General features: G+C 65.3%; 1 protein-coding gene across 8 annotated transcripts in view; it reads right to left on the bottom strand.

The window, feature by feature from the left end:
- HSPG2 (heparan sulfate proteoglycan 2) overlaps positions 1-20,245 on the bottom strand; it is a 41,948-nt gene extending 21,703 nt beyond the window's left edge. For 7 of the 8 annotated variants that reach the window (XM_072917299.1, XM_072917303.1, XM_072917304.1 and 4 more), the window contains exons 1-37: positions 20,114-20,245; positions 15,121-15,250; positions 14,260-14,343; positions 14,075-14,140; positions 13,748-13,857; positions 13,604-13,662; positions 12,691-12,851; positions 12,371-12,496; positions 11,674-11,916; positions 10,544-10,663; positions 10,341-10,472; positions 9,372-9,516; positions 8,065-8,213; positions 7,839-7,985; positions 7,612-7,775; positions 7,365-7,541; positions 6,639-6,835; positions 6,415-6,562; positions 6,200-6,327; positions 6,044-6,130; positions 5,905-5,963; positions 5,762-5,829; positions 5,169-5,309; positions 4,045-4,221; positions 3,766-3,945; positions 3,499-3,617; positions 3,305-3,416; positions 3,113-3,226; positions 2,906-3,033; positions 2,742-2,828; positions 2,607-2,656; positions 2,450-2,538; positions 2,234-2,374; positions 1,962-2,153; positions 1,375-1,467; positions 1,212-1,292; positions 902-1,132 (exon numbers count right to left, since the gene is read on the bottom strand). In XM_072917299.1, coding sequence (XP_072773400.1) covers positions 902-1,132; positions 1,212-1,292; positions 1,375-1,467; positions 1,962-2,153; positions 2,234-2,374; positions 2,450-2,538; positions 2,607-2,656; positions 2,742-2,828; positions 2,906-3,033; positions 3,113-3,226; positions 3,305-3,416; positions 3,499-3,617; positions 3,766-3,945; positions 4,045-4,221; positions 5,169-5,309; positions 5,762-5,829; positions 5,905-5,963; positions 6,044-6,130; positions 6,200-6,327; positions 6,415-6,562; positions 6,639-6,835; positions 7,365-7,541; positions 7,612-7,775; positions 7,839-7,985; positions 8,065-8,213; positions 9,372-9,516; positions 10,341-10,472; positions 10,544-10,663; positions 11,674-11,916; positions 12,371-12,496; positions 12,691-12,851; positions 13,604-13,662; positions 13,748-13,857; positions 14,075-14,140; positions 14,260-14,343; positions 15,121-15,250; positions 20,114-20,173 — 4,695 coding nt within the window. In that variant the 5' untranslated portion in view covers positions 20,174-20,245. The remainder of the gene's footprint in view (positions 1-901; positions 1,133-1,211; positions 1,293-1,374; positions 1,468-1,961; positions 2,154-2,233; positions 2,375-2,449; positions 2,539-2,606; positions 2,657-2,741; positions 2,829-2,905; positions 3,034-3,112; positions 3,227-3,304; positions 3,417-3,498; positions 3,618-3,765; positions 3,946-4,044; positions 4,222-5,168; positions 5,310-5,761; positions 5,830-5,904; positions 5,964-6,043; positions 6,131-6,199; positions 6,328-6,414; positions 6,563-6,638; positions 6,836-7,364; positions 7,542-7,611; positions 7,776-7,838; positions 7,986-8,064; positions 8,214-9,371; positions 9,517-10,340; positions 10,473-10,543; positions 10,664-11,673; positions 11,917-12,370; positions 12,497-12,690; positions 12,852-13,603; positions 13,663-13,747; positions 13,858-14,074; positions 14,141-14,259; positions 14,344-15,120; positions 15,251-20,113) is intronic. The other variant, XM_072917300.1, reaches the window with a different exon arrangement.
- Positions 20,246-21,385: the final 1,140 nt, after the last annotated feature.

Genomic DNA, 21,385 nt, shown 5'->3' with positions numbered 1-21,385 from the left:
GGGTGATGAAGAGCGATGGGGGCAATGCTGGGGGAGGATGGGGGAGCGATGGCGGTGATGGGATGATGGGGAGTGATGGGATCAATCCTCCCTACTGATGGGAGAATTGAGGGGTGATGCGGGTGATCCTGAGGTGATGGGTAGACAGATGGGTGATGATGGGGGTGATGAAAAGTGATGGGGTGATATTGGGGGAAGGCTGAAGGGGTGATGAGGTTGATGGAGAGTGATGGGGGACATCCTGGGGGATAGGGGTGATCCTGGGGATGATGGGGGGGTGCTGGGGATGCTGAAGGATACGATGAGGACATGAGGGAGGGGACTGGGGGACAGATGAATGATGATGGGTGTGCTGGGGGAGGCTGATGGAGTATGCTGGGGGCGATGCTGGGTGGGAGCATGTAGGGGTGATGTTGGGGATGATGGGGAGGTTCATGTGGGGTCATGGGGGATGATGATGGGGTGTGATACGGGGGGTGATGGAGTGATAGGGGGGTGCTGGGGGCTGATGGGCAATGATGGGGCTGCTGGTGATGATGGAGGGGTGACAGGGGGAGTGCTGGGGGGTGATGGAAGGTGATGGGGGGTGACACTGCAGGGAGAACGGAGGGGTCACAGGGGTGAGGCTGGCAGGGTGATAACGGGTTTGATATGGGATGAGAGGATGATGGCGGGGGGTGATGGGGGGATGATGGAATGCTGGGGGGCTTGATGGGCGGTTGGAGGGTGATACTGGGCATGATCAGGGGATGCTGGAGTTGATGATGGGGACAATGACAAAAGAAGTGATGGCGGTGATGGAGGGTCACCCCGGGCTGATGGTGGGATGCTGATTGTGAGGATGATGAGGAGATACTGGTGAGGAGGGTAGGGGGGTGGCACTGGGAGGGGATGGGCTCACCTGGCAGGACAGCCCGTGGTACCCGGGGGGACAGCGACATTCCTCCACCTCGGGGGCTGGGGGCAAGCCGGGCTGGGGGGGCACGGCCGTGTCCATGGCCACGTCAGCGATGGCGGCCGCGGCCGTGCTGCTGGAGTAGGTGGCTCGGATGAGGATCTCGTCCAGGTCAGCCAGTGCCATCAGCAGGTGCTCCCGCGTCGCCTGCTGCCCGTCTGGCCGCTGCCAGTATTGCTGTGGAAACGGGGGGTGAGCGGGGGACACGCTGTGGGGAAGGGGGACAGCAGGGACAAAGGTGCCCACCCCCTCCTACCTCCCGAAAAATGATCTCGAAGGCCTGGGGGGTCCGTGGGGGCAGGTCAGGCTGGTAGGCCACCAGGGTGATGTCATTGCCCTGCAGACAAGGGGGTCAAGGGGGTCAGGGGGTGCTGGTGTCACCTGCGTGCCCTGCCCCACCCCAGCCAGCACCCCCTTACTGTGATCTGGATGTCGGCGTCGGGCTGGGGGGCTCCCTGTGCCCCCGGGGTGTAGGTCAGGGTGTAGCGCAGCCGACCCCCGTAGGAGCCCACCTGCAGCAGGGCGGGGTGGCATGGGCACAGGGAAGGGCATGATGGGCACAGGGATGGGGATGGGGATGAGAGGAAATAGGGATGAGGAAGAGGAGAGGGAAAAGGGAGAGGGAAAAGTGGGAGGGGAAAGAAAGAAGGTAGGGATGAGGAAGGGAAGAGGAGGGGAGGGGATGATGATGGGGAAAGAGGAGAAAGAAAAGAATGGGGATGATGATGGGGACAGGGATGAGAAAGGCAAAAATTATGAGAAAAAGAGAAAAGGGAAAGGAGAAAGGGCAAAGGGGAAAAAGATTAGGTGAAAATAGGAAAAAGGGAAGGGAAGGGAAAGGGGAAAAGGAAGGAGAAAAAGGAGAAGGGCAGAGACAAGGAGGTTGTGCCAACACCCCCACCCCCAACAGTGCCCAGGGTGCCCATGGGGAGGGGGTGCAGCCCCTGGTGGGGCATTCCCATGGCTCCCATGGGTACCCCTGTCCTCCCAGGGGTCACCCTGTTACCTTGTCCCCCTGGTAGGGGGGTGGCAGCTGCCAGTAGTAGGAGTCAGGGGGCAGCTCCCCAAAGCGCTCGTAGCTCAGGTGGGGCTGGGGGTGCCCCAGCTGCACCCCAAAGCCACTGCCCACGCGGGTGCTGCGCTGGCGGTTCACCAGGGCGAACCCCTGGGCATCCCCCGAGGCAAAGGACGTCCGGATCTGCGGGATTGAGGGGTGAGAGGGGTCTGGGGCAGGTGGGGACACCCTGGGGACACGTGGGGACAGCAGGGTACACTCACGGTGCCACGGGCGTAGGCAGTGCTGGTGCAGTGCTGAACGATGCCCATGCAGAAGCAGGGCAGGCACCCAGCTGGCTCATCCCCGCTCAGGTGGAAGTGGTGGGGACGGCACGTGGCACAGTGGGGACCCTCCACGTTGGCCTGGGGGGGGAAGACAGCATGGTGACATTGCCCTGGCACCCTTCCCGGGGCTGGGGGCACACACACAGGACTCACCTTGCAGTGACACTGCCCGTTGGCATCACAGCCCTCAGCGGCGCTGCCTCGTGGGTCACACTGGCATTGAGCACCGGGGACACCAGGCACTGAGGGGGGACACACAGTCAGTGCCACCACAGGGGACACCACCCTGTCCCTGCCCTGTGACACTCACCTCGGCATGGCTCTCCCCGCAGCGGGTCCCCCACGTACCCGGGCGAGCACCTATGGGGGGACAAACCCAAAGGAGGCAGTGAGAGGAGCGTTCGCCCCAAAAACACCCCCTGCCCCACCCCAGTGTCCCTGTCACCTCTCGCAGAGGCGCCCGCTGTGCCCTGGGGCACAGGCACTGCACGTGGGCTGCCCGTCCGTGTCCTCAAAGCAGATCTTTGTCACCCTGTGGAGGGGACAAAGGGACAGGTGACACCCGGTCGGTGTCCTCGGGGACGTGACAGACCATGGAATGGCACTTACTGGGTGTCCCCATGGGGTCCATGGCAAGGACAGGGCTGGCAGTCGCCTGGAGTGCCCCGGGTGGCATCGCCGTAGTAGCCAGATTGGCACTTGTCACACTGGGGACCCTCCGTGTGATCCCGGCAGCCCTGCAAAGAAAGGGGGTGATGGCATCGGTGTCCCCACCATGGGGGCCCCCGGGGAGTCCCCTGGGTGTCCCCAGCTGACCTGGCAGACGCCGGTGTCAGGGTGGCACTCGCTGGCATGGCCGTGGCACTGGCACGGCTCGCAGGTGCCCAGGTAGAGCCCGGCGCTGCTGCGGGTGTAGCCGGTGTCACAGTCCTGGAGGGGACAGTGGCAGTGGGGTGGGACACGGCTCAGCATCCCCACAGTGGCGGTGAGGGGACCCGAGGGTCTCACCTGGCACGAGGCCCCGCGGTACCCAGGGGGGCAGGCGCAATCCTCCACCTCCAGCGCGGGCGGGCGGCCGGTGGCGTGTGGCACTGCCACGTCCAGGGTGACATCGGCCAGCCTGCGGGACAGGAGGGGACTCAGCACTGCCCTGCCACCCTGCCACCCTGCCCTGTCCCCTCCTGACACCACCAGGGGCTCACCTGCTCTCCTCTGGCTGCTCTGAGTAGGACGCCCGGATCATGAGCAGGTCCACATCAGCCAGGGCCATCAGGAGGTGCTCGCGGGTGGCATCGTGCCCATCTGCGCGGCGCCAGGAGCCCTGTGCCACACCGGGGTGACATTGGGGCTGCCATCCACCCCTGCACCCAGCCCAGCCCCTGGGGCCACAGAGCACCCCCTCCACAGCGCCCAGTCTGACCCCCCCACCGTGACCCCTCTCGCCGGGTGTCACACAGGGACCCCCTCACCTCACGGATGGGCACGGTGACAGCGGTGGGGACACCAGCCGGGGGGGTGGCACTGGAGAAGTGCTCCAGGAGGATCCCGTTGCCCTGGAGCAGGACGTCAGGGTGCCGGGGGGGCAGGGGAGCGCCAGCCGGGGCCTGGTGTGTCACCGTGTACCGCAGCTCCCCGCCGTACGCCGTCACCTGTGGGGACACTCAGCATGGCTCGGGGTCACCCGCGCCCCGAACCGGGCGGTGGGGACACGGAGAGGCGCGGAGGTGTCCCCTGGAGCGCAGTGTCACCTTGTCCCCGGTGAAAGGTGCAGGCAGCACCCAGTAGTGAACACCCCGGGGCAGCTCGCGGAAGGAGTCGAAGCGCAGCTCCCGCGGGGACACGAAGTGTGGCACGGCTGCCACCAACCGTGCGCCCGACAGGTTGGCCAGGGGCAGCGGCGCCGAGTCCTCAGAGCTGAGCAGCACCTGGCAGAGGGATTGTGGTGGGCATGGCATGGCAGGACACCACGTGATGTCACGTAGCACCGCGTGGCATCGCTTGGCACAGCGTGGCGCCGTATGACGTGCCAAGGCGCAACGTGTGCGGCGTGGCACTACCCACCCCCAACTTCAACCCCACGTTCAGCCCCCCGGGGTGGGTCTTGGTGATCCAAGATCTTTGAGATCTTGAGGTTTTGGGTGGGTTTTTTTGGGATCCTGGGGTTTTTGGCAGTCCTAGAACCACCAGGTTTTGGCACGCTGTGGCATGTGAGATGTGACATTATAGTATGGCATGGCACAACATGGCACAACATCGCGTGGCACAGTGTGACACCACAGACTGTGCCACGTGTGTTGTGACAGCACAAGGCATGGCACCACATGGCACGACACGACATACAAAGATCCAAGATCTTTGAGATCTTGAGTTTTTGGTGGTTTTGGGTGGGTTCTTTTGGGATCCTGGGGTTTTTGGTGGCTCTAAAACCACCAGGGTTTTGGCACGCCGTGGCATGTGAGATGTGACGTTACAGTATGGCATGGCACAACATGGCACAACATGGTGTGGCACAGTGTGACACCACAGACCATGCCACGTGTGTTGTGACAGAACATGGCATGGCACCACATGGCACGACACGACATACAAAGATCCAAGATCTTTGAGATCTTGAGTTTTTGGTGGTTTTGGGTGGGTTTTTCGGGATCCTGGGGTTTTTGCCGGTCCTAGAACCACCAGGGTTTTGGCATGCTGTGGCATGTGAGATGTGACGTTACAGTATGGCATGGCACCACATGGCACGACACGACATACAATGACATGTCACTGCACGGCACAACACGGCATGGCATGGCACCGCTATGGCACGTCAGGACAAGGACAGGACATGGCACGCCATGGCCCAGGATGGCACAGCCGGCCCCGGGGGTACCTGGTGGCGGTGCCAGGCGGAGCTGGCGCAGGAGCGGGACAGCCCCATGCAGAAGCAGGGCAGGCAGCCCGCGGGGTTGGCAGCGCTCAGGTGGAAGGTGCCAGCGGCGCAGGAGTCGCAGAGACGGCCACGGACGTTGGGCTGGGGGCACAGGGTGGGCAGGGGTGAGCAGGGAAATGGGGGGGAGGGATGCTGGGGGGCTGATGGGACCCCAGGGATCGGATTGGGTGCCACGGGGGGTCAGACTGAGCGTTATGGGGGATTGGAGTGGGTCACATGGGGCATGGACTGGGTGCCATGGGGGGTTGTCAGTGGTGCTGGGGGCATTGGACTGGGTGCCCCCAGGGGTCAGACTGGGTGTTATGGGCGATTGGAGAGGGTCCTACTGGGGGGTTGGGCTGGGTGTCATGGGGCAGGGGGTGGGATTGGTGCTGGGTGGATGGACTGGGCACCCCAGGGATTGGGCTGGGTGCTATGGGACAGAGGTAGGATGGGTGCTAGGGCAGGGACTGGGTACCTGGGACCAGGCTGGTGCAGTGGGGGATGGCAACACCCAGCCCCCCATTGCCCCCCACTGTCCCCTCAGCCCTCACCTTGCAGCGACAAGTGCCACCCGCCTCGTCCTGGCCCCCGCGGGCATCACACTTGACGAGCTCCTGGCCTGCAGGGAGCAAGGGTGAGGGTGGGGGGCACCCAAGGGTGCAGGGACCCCCCCCAAGCAGCACCCTTCACTCACCAATCGGGGTGCACTTGCCACCTGGCTGGATGGGGTCTCCCTCGTAGCCTGGGGCACACCTGTGGATGGGTGGGTGATGGGTGGGTGATGGGTGGGGGGTGTGAGGTGGGGGGGTTATAGGGAGGGACCCCCCACCCACCTCTCACAGCGGCGGCCGGCGTATCCAGGGGCACAGGCGTCACAGGTGGCCTGGCCATCTGTGTCCAAAAAGCAGGACTCGGAAAACCTGTGGGTGACAATGATGGTGACACCAGGGCGGTGACATCAGGGGCTGGTCCCTGGGGTCGGCACCCACCTGCGAGATGGCTCCGTGTAGGGACAGGGACAAGGGTGACAAGCGGTGGCTGTGCCCTTGGTGGCATCGCCGAAGAAGCCAGGTTTGCACTTCTCGCACTGGGGACCCTCCGTGTTGTGCTGGCAGTTCTGGGAGGGGGACACGTGTCACAGGGGAGTGGTGATCCTGTGCCGTGTCCCTGTCCCCTTGTCCCCTCATCACCCCTCACTCCTTACCAAGCAGTGCCCAAAAACGGGGTCACAGGTGCTGGAGTGGCCATGGCAGCCACAGCCAGAGCAGGTCCCCAGGTAGGGTCCCCTCGTCACCCGCTCAAAACGGGGGGCACAGCGCTGGCACGACAGCCCCGTGTAGCCCACGGGGCACCTGAGGACAGAGCAGAGTGACGGTGGCACCACAGCAGCAGTGGCACTGAGCCCACAGCCTTGCTGCCAGTGCTCACCTGCACTCCTCGATGTCACCAGCCGGCCCCAGGCCGGTGTCCGCAGCGCTGGTGACGTCCATGGCCACGTCGCTGAGCCCCACGCTGGCCATGCGCCCGTCGTACACCGCCCGGATGAAGATGCCCTCCAGCCCCTGCAGCACCAGCAGCAGCAGCTCCCGGCTCACCGGGGCACCCTGCTCGTCCTCCCAGTGGTCCTGCCAGGACGGTGACAGCATTGTCACAGCGGGGTGATGGTAATGGTGGCATCACCCACCCACCACCGGTGTCACCCACCCTTCATCAATTTCTCCTTGCCATCCCTGGATTCACCCACCACTACCCAATGCAGCCATCACCACTGGCATCACCCACCCACCAGTATAACCAGTGTCACCCACCCCCTGCCTGCATCACCCACCACCACTCATCCATCGCCACCATCATCACCTCCTCCCCACCACCACCACCAGCATCACCTCCTCCCCACCACCACCATCATCACCTCCTCCCCACCACCACCAGCATCACCTCCTCCCCACCACCACCACCACCACCATCACCTCCCCACCACCACCACCATCACCTCCTCCCCACCACCACCACCACCACCATCACCTCCCCACCACCACCACCATCATCACCTCCTCCCCACCACCACCACCACCATCACCTCCTCCCCACCACCACCACCACCACCATCACCTCCTCCCCACCACCACCACCACCATCCCGTCTCACACCCACCTCGGTGAGGGGCACGTGCCGCCGGTTGAGGATGTCCGGCTGGGTGTCACCGGCACGCGCCCGCAGCTGCCGCCCGTGTCCCCTCAGCAGCAGGTCGGGGTGGGCGGTGGGCTCAGGGGGTCCCCGGCCCAGCCGGTACCGCACCCCGTAGCTCAGCGCTCCCCCATAGGCGTCCACCTGGCAGCACAGCGGGCTGTCAGCGGCCACGCCACTGGTGTGCCCAGCCCTGACCCCACCCCGCCATCACCTTGTCCCCAAGGAAGGGCTCTGGCAGTGCCCAGAAGGCGTCTAGCGCCAGGAAGCGGCGGGACAGGTCCAGGAGCTGGAATTCCTCAGTGCCCACATCCACGTGGAGTTGGGTGGCCGAGAGCACCGGTGCGGACGGCGCCGCTGGCACCGTCACGTTGACGCCTGCAAGGAGAACGCTCAGCCCCTGCTGTGTCCCCTGCCCCGTCCCCTGTCCCCACAACTCACCCTTGAAGTCGTTGGGGCGGTCGAAGCGCAGGTGGAGGCGGTGGCGGTGCCGGGAGGTGGCACGGCAGGAGGTGGTGACGCCAAAGCAGAAGCAGGGCAGGCAGCGGGATGTCCCTGTCACCTGGAAGTGGCCCTCGGGACATGGCCCTGTGGGAGATGAGACAGCGGGTGATGGTGACAGTGCTACGGTGGGATTGGTGGCACAGAGAGGGGAGAGGCCGCTCACCGGGGCGGGTGACGGTGAGGATGCTGTCAGGGATGCCGAACACCATGCCCAGGGTGTTGATGGCCTCGCAGGTGTAGGCGCCTTGGTCAGCTTCCTTCACGTCCCGGATAGTCAGGGTGCCCTGCCCAGCCTCGCTCACGATTGACACCCTGTGGGGCACATTTGCTACCCAGAGCCTGGCACAAGTGGAGCCCGGCACACCCAGGAGGCACACACACCCCGTGCAGAGTGCACGCAGCACCTGGCACACCCAGTGCCCCGCACACCCAGTGCACCCAGGGCCCTGCACCCTCACACCACCTGATACCGGGCACACCCAGTGCTCTGCACACTTAATACACCCAGTACCCTTCACACCTGGCACCCAGCACCCTGTACACCCAGTGCCCTGCACGTCCAGCACCCTGCAACCATTACACCCAGTGCCCCGCACACCCAGTACACCCAGTGTCCTGCACACCCAGTTCACCCATTGTCCCGCACATCCAGCACCCCACACACCCATTACACGCAGTGCCCTGCACACCCAGCGCCCCGTACACCCAGTGCCCCGCACACCCAGTTCACCCAGTGTCCTGCACATCCAGTGCCCAGCCCCAGCACAGCAGCCCATGCGCCACACACCCAGCACCCCGCACACCCAGCGCCCTGCACACCCCGTGTCCCGCACACCCAGTGTTCTGCACACCCAGTGCCCCACACACCCAGTACCCTGCACACCCAGCATCCCGCACACCCAACACCCCGCACACCCATTACACCCAGCACACCCCACACACCCATTACACCCAGCACCCCACACACCCATTACACCCAGCACCCCGCACACCCATTACACCCAGCACCCTGCACACCCATTACACCCAGCACCCCGCACACCCATTACACCCAGCACATCCATTACACCCAGCACCCAGCACCCCGCACACCCTGCACCCAGCACACCCATTACACCCAGCGCCCCGCACACCCATTACACCCAGCACCCCGCACAGCCGCCCGCTCCCTCCGCACCACCCGCTCACACCTCGGCCCCGCCCCAATCTCAAGCCCCGCCCATTGCACAAGCCACGCCCACCGCCACACATAGCCGCTGACCACGCCCATCGCTAAGCCCCGCCCATACGGCCACACCCTACAGAGGCCCCGCCCACACTGCCACACCCCTCACAGAGGCCCCGCCCACACAGCCACACCCTGCACAGAAGCTCCGCCCACCACAGACCGCACCCAATCACAAGTTCCTCCCATGGCAAGCCGCGCCCCTTCCTCCAATCAGCGCCCAGCAGCCCTTAGGCCCCGCCCACCTGTGGCTGCTGGGGGTGTGTCCCCAGTTCAGGCGCCAGGTGACGATGGGGGTGGGGACCCCGGTGGCCACGCAGGTGAAGGTGACGGTCTGGCCTGGCACCGCCCTCACCGACTCCCGCGGCAGCGTCACCACCTGTGGGGGCACTGCCACCGCCACCCAGTCATTGTCACCGCCACCGCACAGCACCCCCGGGGAACAGGGACACTGCCACAGCCACCCATTGTCACTGCCACCACACAGCACCCCCGGGGGACGGGGGCACTGCCACCGCCACCCAGTCATTGCACCGCCACTACCACTGATGCAGTCACCACCCAGCCCAGGTGTCAAGGACACTGTCACTGTCACCCCTGTCATTCTGGATTGCCACTGCCATTGGCACCACCTGCCCTGCTAGCACCCCGGGGACCAGGGACACTGCCACTGCCACCCTGTCACGGGTCATTGTCATTGTCACTGCCACTGGTAGTGCTCTGTGTGGCACTACTGGAAGATGGGGACACTGCCACCGCCAGCCCAGACCCACCCAGGACAGGTTCTTTGGCACTGCGTCTCCAGTCCAGCCTGGGGACAGGGTCCCCAGTGTGATGCCCAGCCTGGTTCTGCGACATGTCCCCAGCATGGCACCACCTGGGGGCAAACTCCCAGTGCAGGGTCCCCAGCCTGGTGCCATGACACAATGTCCCCAGCCTGGTGCCATGACACAATGTCCCCAGCCTGGTACCATGACACAATATCCCCAGCCCAGTGCCATGACACAATGTCCCCAGCCCTCTGCTACGGCACACGGCCCCTGGGCAGTGTCCCCAGCCTGGTGTCACATCAAAGGGTCCCTGGCACAGCTCAGACACAGCCCTGTATCCCGAGGACAGCTTGAGCACAGCATCCCCATCCTGGTGCCACATCACCCCTGGCACAACATCCCCAGCCCAGCCTTAGTCCCCGTGTCCCCTGCGGTGTCACTCACCGCATCCAACCTCGTCGCTGCGGTCGGGGCAGTCGGGCTCCCTGTCGCACTGGTAGCTGGCTCGGATGCAGCTCCCGCTGGACACGCACCGGAATTCCGCCGGCCCGCACGCCGCGCCGGGCGCCTTGGTGGCTGCAGGAGGTGACAGCGCGGTGTCAGCCGCATCCCCGCGTCCCCACACGCGTCCCCGGCCCCGTACTCACGGCAGTCGCTCTCGTCGGAGCCGTCGCCGCAGTCGTTCTCGCCGTCGCAGCGCCAGAGCTTGAGGGCGCAGTGCCCGTTGTCGCACTTGAACTCGTTGGGCTCGCAGGGTGATGGGGTGCCTGGGGGCACGGGGGGGGTCGCACCCCAAATCCCAGAATCACTTTGAGATCCTTGATGACCCAACATCACCTTGTCACCCAGACCATGGCACTGGGTTTAGGCTTTCCTTAAACACTTCCAGGGACGGTGGCTCCACCGCCTCCCTGGGCAGCCCCTTCCAGTGCCAAGTCACCCTTTCTGCCTAGAGCTTCTCCCTAATGCCCAGCCTGAACCTCTCCTGCACACCTCAGGGCTGTGTCCTCTCATCCTGTTCCCGGATGTCTGGGAGAAGAGCTCAACCCCCACCGGGCTGTCCCCTCATTTTGGGAGTTGTAGAGTGATAAGACCCCCCCTGAGCACCCCCAGTTCCCTCAGCCTCACAGGACCTGTGCTCCAGACCTCTCACCAGCCTTGTTGCCCTTCTCTGGACACGCTCCAGCCCCTCCATGTCCTTCCTAAATTGGGGGGCCCAGAACTGGACACAGCACAGGGGAAGAATCCCTGCCCTGCTCCTGCTGGCCACACCATTCCTGATCCAGGCCAGGAGCCATTGGCCTTCTTGGCCACCTGGGCACACTCTGGCTCATGTCCAGCCTGCTGTCCATCAGTCCCTGCAGGTCCCTTTCTGCTGTCCAGCCACTCTGTCCCCAACCCAGCGTTGCAGGGTTGTTGTGGCCAAAGTGCAGGACCCGCCACTTGGTCCTGTCAAACCTCACATCGATGGATCCATCACTTGGATCCAGCCTGTCCAGGTCCCTCTGACCCTCCAGCAGACCCACACGTGCACCCAGCTTGGTGTGGATCTCAATGCCCTCGCCTGGATCACCAGTAAAGATCGAGGAGGACTCTGGGCCCACCTGGGGGACACATCTGGTGACCAGACACCGACTGCACCATCTCCATCAGCCATCTCCCAGAGCGAACCTGCCCGAGCCATGGCCTGCCAGCTTTCCAGGAGTTTGCCACGGGGCACAGTTTGCAGAAGCACGGGCAGAGCCCCCCCAAATCCTCGCCGTCCCCCAGGACTCACCGCAGGCGTCCTCGTCGGAGCCGTCGGCGCAGTCGCGCTCTCCGTCGCACAGGTAATCCCGGGGGATGCAGCGCCCGTCCCTGCAGGCGGCCTCGCCCCCCTGGCACCCCCCGGGCGCCAGTTTTGGGGGGCGTGGGGTGAAGGGGCGCAGGGGGGACGCGGGGGTGGTGCCCGCGGCGACGGTGCTCGGCGGGCGCGTGGTGGCCGGGCGGGCGGTGCTGGGGGGTGGCCGTGGGGAGGGCTCTGGGGGCAGATAAAATGGGGTTATGGGGGGCTTAGGGGGGAGTGGGGGTGAAGAGGGTGGGTCTGGAGCAGAGCGGTGCAAGGGGGGCTTATGGGGGGGTGTATATGGGGAAAAAAGGGGGTGTGAGGAGCGTTTATGGGGGCATAGGGATAAAATTGGGGTGCAGGGGGATTAAAGTGAGAAATGGGTATGCAGGGTGGTATAGAGGGAAAAAGGGGTGTGGGAGGCGTTTATGGGATGCAGGGGGCTTGGGGGGAAATGAGGGCGCAGTACAGTATAAGGGGGGCATGGGAAAAGGGGGTTGCAGGGAATGTTTATGGGGTTAAAGGGGGAAGTGGGGTGCAGAAGGAGAGTATAGGCAAGAGTGGGGGTGCAGAGGGGGAGTGTAGGGCCATGGGGTGGGGAATGGGGGCAGGGAGCAGAGGAGGTTTTGGGGGTGCAGAGCTGCCTCACCACATCCCTCCTCGTCGGAGGCGTCGTGGCAGTCGGGCCGGCGGTCACAGCGATATTCCAGGGCCACGCACTCCCCACTCCCACAGGAGAACTCCTCCACGGTGCAAACGCGTGGCTGGGGGGTCACTGTGGCCGGGGAGGGGGCACACGGTCAGGGGGTCACCCCGAAATATACCCCCCTCCCCCTGAATTTAGCTGGACATGAGAGCCAGCAGAGTAACATGGGTTGGGATGTGGTGCTCTGAACCCCCTGGCCCCAAGCTGCTCCAGAGCACCCCAAAACCCCCTCAGACTCCCCCCAGAGCCCCTCCCGGGCTCACCGGCTCCCAGGCGACGGAACTGGAAGCCCTGAGGGGAGGTGAGGTAGGAGGCGATGGAGCCACCGGCCAACAGGTCCCTCAGGACCCCCCCGAGCTGCGCCTCGTCCCCGTTGCCCTCGGAGCCCACATCCAGCTCCACGAACACATCTCCGTCCACCTGCCTGGGGGACAAGGGGTCAGCGTCCCAAAACAGCCACACTGCACCCCCAAATCAGCCCTGAGCCTCCAAACATTCCACACTGCACCGCAAGAAATCCTCATCACCTCCAATCCACCCCACCACCTCCAAATGCCTCCGCCACCCCACAAACTCCCTGCACTCCCAAAAGCTCTTCACTGCACCCAGAAACGTCCTCGCTGCAACCCAAAACCCCTCTTTGCACCCCAAAATATTCCCATCACCTCCAATCCACCCCACCACCTCCAAATGCCTCTGCCACCCCACAAACTCCCTGCACTCCCAAAAGCTCTTCACTGCACCCAGAAACGTCCTCGCTGCAACCCAAAACCCCCCTTTGCACCCCAAAACATTTCCGTCACATCCAAACCACCCCAACGTCCACAAAGCATCTCCGTCCTCCCAAAAACCCTTCATTGCACCCCAAAACTTCCTTATTGCACCCAAAAAATCTCCTCGTTGCACCCCAAAAGCCCCTTCACCGCCAATCTGCCCCATCACCTCCAAACATCTCCATCATCCCCAAAACCTCCCTGCACCCCCAAAAGCTCTTTGCTGCATCCCCAAACTTCCTCGTTACACCCCAAAATCTCCCCAGGTGACGCCTTGCTCCCCCAGGCCCCCCTGCCCCACCTGTTTTCCTGATCTTCCAGAACCCTCTGGGCCCTCCCAAACCCTCTAAGCCCCTCTAGACTCCCCCAAGCCCCCCAAAGCTCCCCAAGGCCCCCCACTCACTTGATGAAGACCACGCTGACCACCTGCTCCCCAGGCACTTTGTAATACTCTGACTCCAGCTGTTGGGGGGCAGAAAACGAGGGGTCAGGATGGTCCCTTGGGTGCCCCCCACCCCAGCACCCCCTGAGTCCCCCCAGTTCTCACCGTATCCACCACGGCCTCAGAAATCTCCCGAAATTCCTCGGAATCGGGGTCCTCCAGCCGGGAGCTGTAGTCGATGCTGCGGGTGAAGTTCACCAGCGCCCGGAAATAAACTGGGGGTGCGGGGTGCCAAAGTTGGGGGATGGGGTGCCAAAATTGGGGGAGCGGCACCTACACACCCAAAAAATCCCCTCACCCAGCTGTGAGCCCCCCATCCAGATGTTCCTCCCGTGTGCCCCACCCCGGTGATTGGGATCCCACCCAATAAAGCACAGGAGGAAGAAAAGTGGGGGTGCAGCAAAGGGGGGGTCCCCAAAAAGCGTCACTTACTGATCGGGGGGTCGTCCTCGGGCTCGGCCACCACCATGCCCGCGGGCGCGGGGCGGGGCCCGGGCGCTGCCCCCAGGGAGGAGGAGGAGGAAGAGGAAGGAGGAGGATGAAGAGGAGACAGAGGTTGAGAGCGGTGCCAGCGGGGACCAGCCCAGGGCCAGGTGCCACCCATGGTGTCCCCTTACCGGTGGGTGCCAGCCCGCTGCCGGGAGCCGTGGCTGTGACTGTCGGTGGCCAGGGAACACCGCTGCCATCCTCCCCGCTGCCATCTGCCGTGGGCACAGCGTGAGGGTGGCACCCGCCCGCAGGGACCCCCACGTGCATGGACACCCACCCACGGGGACACCCACCCAATCGTGGTGGCACCCGTTGCCACATTTGCCACCAAATGCCACCAGATCCCAGGGCCATCCACCACGGGGACCGTGTGTTGGCACCTGAGGGCATCTACCTGTGCCACACACACCCGTGGCAGCCACCACCTGGTGGCATTTTGCATCCAGATGACACCAGGTCCTAGTGCCATCTGCCCTGGGGACAACACAGGAGCACCTGGGGTGGTATCAACCCATGGTGACACCCACTCATGGTGACATTCACCCACGGTGACGCTCACCCACCCGCTGCCACCCTTCCACTGGCTGCCACCAAATCCTGGTGGCATCTATGATGGGAGCAGCATGAGTGGCACTCACTCACAGTGACATCCACCCACCCAGATGCCACCAGGGTGCCTGGGACAGTGCAAGCAGCATCCAAGGTGGCACTCACACATCCAGTGCCACCTTAGTGCTGGATGCCATCGGGTCCAATTCCCATCTGCAGTGGGGACAGTGAGTGGCACCCACAGTGGTAACACCCCCCACCTGGTGACACCATTCACGTCACACCACAGTGACACTCAGCCAAAGCGACTCCCACTCCTGGTGGCACCGACCCACCCAGTGCCACCTTACCATCAGGTCCCAGTGCCATCCGCAGTGGGGACTGTGCAAGTGGCATCAGCACCCAGCCACCCACCCTGGTGCCCCCCGGGGTCCCCTCACCTCCAGAGGCCACCAGGTCCTCGTCATCGGACAGGTGCCGGTAGTAGCGCCGTCCCTGCGTGTCCCCGACGTGATCGGCCACCGTGTCCTCGGGGAAGGCGTCGGCCCAGCCGCGGGCGCTGCCGGTGACCTGCGGGATGGGGCCACCGTGGATGGCACCGGGGCCACCCGCAGGACACGTCACCCCTGGGGGGGGGTGGGGTGCATGGCTGTGCGGTGGCGTCACCGGGAAAAGGGAGCGGGATGAGCTCATCACACACTCAGCGTTCCTGCCCCGAACGGCACCGGGATCACGGGCACCAGGGGCACCGCCTGCACCAGGATCATGGGCACTGCCAGCACCGGGATCATGGGCACCAGGGGCACTGCCGGCACCGGGATCATGGGCACTGCCAACACCGGGATCATGGGCACTGCCGGCGCCGGGATCACCGGCACTGGGATCACGGGCACCGCCTGCACCGGGATCACGGGCACCAGGGGCACTGCCGGCACCGGGATCACCAGCACCGGCACCGCTGGCACCGGGATCACGGGCACCGGCTCCATCGGCACCGAGCTATGCGTTTGCAGGTGCTGAGGCGTGTGCCAGGGAGCCCGGTGCGCACACGCGTGTGCAGCGGCACGGGAAGTGTGCGCACACATGTTTAGGCCGCTCCACGTGTGCGCTGACACGGGGACGGGCGTGTTCAGTGCCATGGGGACACGTCTGCGCCGCCACACGCGGGTTTGCACCGCGCACACGCGTGCCCCACGTTCACGCTGACGCGTGGCTGTGCACCAACACAAAGGCGGGCCCGCAGCCGGCCGTGCACGCGTGTTCGCAGCATCACGCGTGTGCACCGACGCGGGGACACACGTGTGTGTGAGCGCACACCCCGCGACACTCGCCCACGGGGGACTGCGCATCGCCACGCCGCACCCTGACACGCGCGTGTGCCCCGGGCGGGTGTGCCCCGGTGCCCCGGTGTCCCGGTGCCCGGGCACACGCGGTGCCCCCGGCCCGGCCCCGCGGAATCAGGAATCCGTCGCGGCAGCACTTTGCTGTGCAAACAAGCGCCGGGGGATTAGGCGGGTGTTGGGGGGGGACGGGACACGGGGGGACAAGGGGGGGACACAGGGGGACACGCGGATGGCATCCCGAGGGGTCTGGCTGTGGAGGCCACTCGTGGGTGTCAGGGTCCCCGTGCGAGGGGAAACTGAGGCACGAGGCCATGAGCGCTGGGGGTGGCTCTGCCGCTCCCCAGATGCGCACGGAGCGTGTGAGTGAGTGGGTGCTCGGTCGCCCCAAATCCCCACGCGTGTACCCCACCGCGTGTGGGTGCTCTGCCATTGTCCCCACGCGTGGGGCTGCTCAGCCCCGGCACCCCACAGCGAGCCTGTGGGTGCTCAGCCCCTGGGTGCCCTGGAATCACCCCCCACTCGTGCAGCGCACCCATGGGTGCTCATCCCCTGCTCCCCAGCCCTTGGGTGCCCTGGAATTGCCCCCCACTCGCACAGCGCACCCGTGGGTGCCCAGCCCCTGCTCCCCAGCCCCTGGGTGCCCTGGAATCACCCCCCACTCTCACACCGAGCCCGTGGGTGCCCAGCCCCGGCCGCAGGAAGGGCAGCTGCGTGTCCGGCGGTGTCCAGGCAGGGTCGGGGACAATCCCCCTCTCCGGTTACCGGAAGCCTCTCCGCGCCACGGCCCCGCACCCCCGGACGCCTGGGCCCCCCCGGGCCACCCGGGTCCCCCCCGCTGCCGCCGGGGCACCGCGCCCGGCCGGACGCCGCCGCTCACATTTTCCACTCCCCGGCCCAAATCCTGCCCCGCACCCTGGGGAAAAGTTGGGGGGGAGGGGGGCGAGGAAGAGGAGGTTGAGGAAGCACCACCCTGCCCACCTCCCGTTCCAAACGTCACCCCAAAACTGGGGGGACACCTCAAACCCCCTTTATTTGGGTGTGCCCCGCCAATCTGAACGTCTGCTCGCAATGGTTTGGACCTTCCCTCACTAAAATCTGGATGTGGCTCCTCAAATTTTGAAGTGGCCCCCAAATCTGGATGTGCCCCCCCCGTTAATTCATCCGGGTGAGGAAGAGGAGGTGACGCAGCACAGGAATAATAACGGGGGAGGGTGGGGGGTTATTAATAGCAGTCTCCCCCCTGGTTTATTGTTCCCCCAAGGTCGTGCTAAAAGGTGTTTCCCCCATGAAAAATCCCTCCTCCCCCCTCCCGGGGGTCCCCAAAGACCGAGCCACCTCCAGTTTGGGGGGATGGGGGTCACCCCAGGATTTGGGGGGGCTGCCAGCACAGCTGGTGGGATGCTGGTCCCGAGGGGGGGGACAGAGGCAGCTGCTCTCCCCCTCCCCCCCCCAACCCAGCCACCCCCGGGATTTGGGGGTGAAACAGCTGCGGGGTCAAAGCCACAGCCGGGCAGGCAGGGGGGCCCCAAATATTCCTCTGCCCTCCCCCCCTGCATTCCTCCCTGCTGGCATTGCCTAATTTATCCCGAAAGGACTCGGGATGGGGGGGCCGATCCCCCTGGACGGTTTTGGGGTAAATGGGTTTGGGAGGGGAGACTTGGGGGGTTTTTTTTGGGGAGTGGGATGATTTTCTGGGGGGAGATTGGTGGGGGGTGATGGGTTTTTGGGGAGGGAGATGGGTTTTGGAGAGCGGAGATGAGTTGTGGGGTTGATGGGTTTTGGGGGGCAAATGGATTTTTGGGAGAAGGGATATGGGGTTTTTTTGGGGGGGGAGATGGATATGGGGTTTTTTGGGGGGGAGATATACAGATTTTTTTGGCGGGGAATTTTTGGGGAAATAGGTGTTTTTTTTTGGTGGGATAACAAGACTTTTTGGGGGAATGTCGGGTTTTCCTGGCGAAGGGGGAAACCCAGGAGTCCTGGCAAGGGCCCAGCGTCTGAGCTGACCTTCCTCCCCGCCTTCCTCCTCCTCCTCCCCCTCATCCCAGCCGGGCCATCTTTGGCGATGGGAAAGAGCCGAAGGCAAGAGGCCATGTGCGCTGCGGCCCGGAGGGTCCCCAAATGCCCCCAGGTGTCCCCAGATGCCCCCAGGTGTGCCAGGAGCCTCCCCACAGCTCGGGACCCCCCAAAGCGCCGTGGCCGTGCCCCCCTCCACGCGTGCCCCGGGCACACGAGTGTGCAGGAGGTGTGCGTGGGGTGTCCCCCCCTTCCCAGCCCTTCCCCCCGGGCAGGGTGATCTTATCGCACATTCCTGCTTCGCCCTCCCCTTCCCCCCCACCAAATTAACCCTTCGCAGCCCTTGGGGTGGCACCCCAGTGCCCCACCCTGCACCAAACCCCTCCGTGGGCCGCGTGGGACCCCCCCCCACCCCGTGTTTGTAGGGGGATGTACGGCCCAGCATCCCAGCCAGGGGGGTTATTGGGGTGCTCGGTCCCCAGATCCCCCCAAGTGGCTCAGCAGAATGGGGGGTGGGGGATTATAAAGTGGGGATCCCCCCTTTGTCCCCGCCACCCCCCCGGACGTGGGTGGGAGCCCCACGGACAGCGGGGGGAGCGCTGCCAGCACGGCCCCGAGCACAAGGCCCCCTCTGTTCTCCACCCCGGGCACCCGCCCAACCCCAAACCACCCCCTGCCCCTCCACCCCCATCCCCCCGCACCCCACGAGGGACCCCCCCAGAAATCACAGCCCCACGGCGCAACCCCCCTGCACCCCCCGGGGGTACCCAGAGGTGTCACCCCCTGCCCCACTGCCCCCCAGCAGGGTGGGGACCCCCCCAGGGGCACCCCCAGACGCAGCGCCCCCCCCCGGGGGGGTATTTTGGGACAGTTATTTTTAGGGTGACCGGCGCCACCATCACCCTTTAAATTTAGCTGGGGCGGGGGATGGGGTGAGGGTGCGGACAGGAGCGGGGGGCACCCCAAAAACAGGATATAAGTGTCCCTATAAGTGACCCCCACCCATGGCAGGGTGTGGGGGCGGGGGGGAGGGGGCTGGACCACCGTGGGTGGCTTTATGGGGTGATGGGAACCATCCCCGCTCTGGGGTCACGGGGGACCCCAATTCCCTGAAGGAACAGGGTGGGGTGATGGAGACCGACCCCCCCCCGACCGGGGCCCTCACATGGGGGTCATGGGGACCCCAGGGGTGTAGGGATGGGTGTCCCCATGTACCCCCAGTCCCTGGGGAACCTCAAGCCCCATAGAGGACAGGCAGGGAGTCCCCACGCACCCCATTCCCAGGTGGGACAGGGCATGGGGAGAGGGACCCCACCTCTCCTTTGGGGGGACACTGCAATTCCCAGATGGGACTGGGTGGGTTCTGGGGTTTCCACGTGGCTCCGGTACAGGGGGGGGACCCCCAGTCCTTTAGGGAGGGGGGCAGGGTGCCAGGAATCCCCTGGTACAGGGGGGACACCCCAATCCCTTAAGGAACAGGGACCCCCACATCTCCTTGGTGTCCTGGGGGACCCCAATTCCGTGATAACGAGGATCCTCAAATCCTTCAAGAGACATAAACCCCGTGGGGAACCCCAACTCCTAGAAGGATCCCCAACTCCGGGGAGGGGGTCCTAACTCGTCTAGGGGACCCCAAATTCCTTCAGGGGACCCCAGCTCCGTGGTACCCAAATCCTTTAGGGGATCCCAAAATCATGTGGGGACCCCAACTCTTTTAAGGGCCCCAAGTACTTTAAGGGATCCCAAAACCACAGGGGGCTCACAACTGCTCTGTGGAATTCCCGACTGGGGGACCCCAACTCCTGTAGGGGACCCCAATTCCTGTAGGGGACCCCAATTCCAACTCCGGGACCCCGACTCCTTTCGGGGGGGCTCCAACTCCTGCAAGGGACCTCAACTCCTTTAAGAGACCCCAAATCCGCGGGTAGAACCCCCAGCTGCCTTCAGCTACCCCAAATCCTTTCGAGGTCCCCAACTCCTTGGCGGGACCCCAACTCCGGGCCCCCCAACTCCTTTCCGGGACCTCCCAGCTCGGCGAGGGGACCCCGACCCCCGCGCCCCCGGCCCCACTCACCCCCAGGAGGGTCCCCAGCAGCAGGAGGGTCCCCAGCGCCGCCGGGCCCCGCCGCCCCATCGCCGCCGCGGCCCCGCCGAGATCGCTCCGCTCGCTCCGCTCCGCTCCGGCCGCGCCGCCGCCCCGGGGCCGCCCCGCCCCACCCCCGGTCCCCCCCCGGTCCGCGGGGCGGGGCCGCGCAGCGCGTGCCCGCGGGGGACACGGCGGGGCGGCACCGGGACACGGCGGGACAGCGGCGGGAACCGGCACCGGGACGCGGGGATACTCCTGGGACACGGGGACACCCCTGGGAACCGGCACCGGGACATGGGGACACCGCTGGGACACGGGGACACCCCTGGGAGCCACCACTGGGACACGGGGACACCCCTGGGACACGGGAACTCCCCTGGGAACCGGCACCGGGACACGGGGACACCGCTGGGAACTTGCAACGGGACACGGGGACACAAATGGGAACTGGCACTGGGACACGGGGACACCCCTGGGGACCGGCACCGGGACACGGGGACACTCCGGGGAGCCGCCACCGGGACACGGGGACACCCCTGGGACACGGGGACACCGCTGGGCACTGGCACTGGGACACGGGGACACCCCTGGGACACGGGGACACCGCTGGGGACCGGCACTGGGACACGGGGACACCCCTGGGGCACGGGGACACGGCGGGGCGGCAACGGGGACACCCCTGGGAACTGGCACCGGGACATGGGGACACCGCTGGGGACCGGCACCGGGACATGGGGAGACCACTGGGGCACGGGGACACCCCTGGGAACCGGCACTGGGGCACGGGGACACCTCTGGGGACCGGCACCGGGACACGGGGACACCTCTGGGAACCGGCACCGGGACACGGGGACACCGCTGGGGACTGGCACTGGGACACGGGGACACTGCTGGGGACCGGCACTGGGACACGGGGACACCGCTGGGGACCGGCACCGGGACACGGGGACACCCCTGGGGACCGGCACTGGGACACGGGGACACCGCTGGGACACGGGGACACCCCTGGGGACTGGCACTGGGACACGGGGACACCCCTGGGAACCGGCACCGGGACACGGGGACACCGCTGGGGCACGGGGACACCCCTGGGAACTGACACCGGGACATGGGGACACCCCTGGGGACCGGCACCGGGACACGGGGACACCGCTGGGAACTTCTCCCGGGCCATGTAGGCGCATGGGGACACCATGGGGCGGCTGTGGGAATTAGCACAGGGACACTGTGGGGACAGCGTGGGACACTCGTGGGAACTTG

Source organism: Taeniopygia guttata, chromosome 21 (genome assembly GCF_048771995.1).
Source record: "Taeniopygia guttata chromosome 21, bTaeGut7.mat, whole genome shotgun sequence".
In the NCBI taxonomy this organism is placed as follows: domain Eukaryota; kingdom Metazoa; phylum Chordata; class Aves; order Passeriformes; family Estrildidae; genus Taeniopygia; species Taeniopygia guttata.
This window is presented reverse-complemented; position numbering and strand designations above follow the sequence as displayed.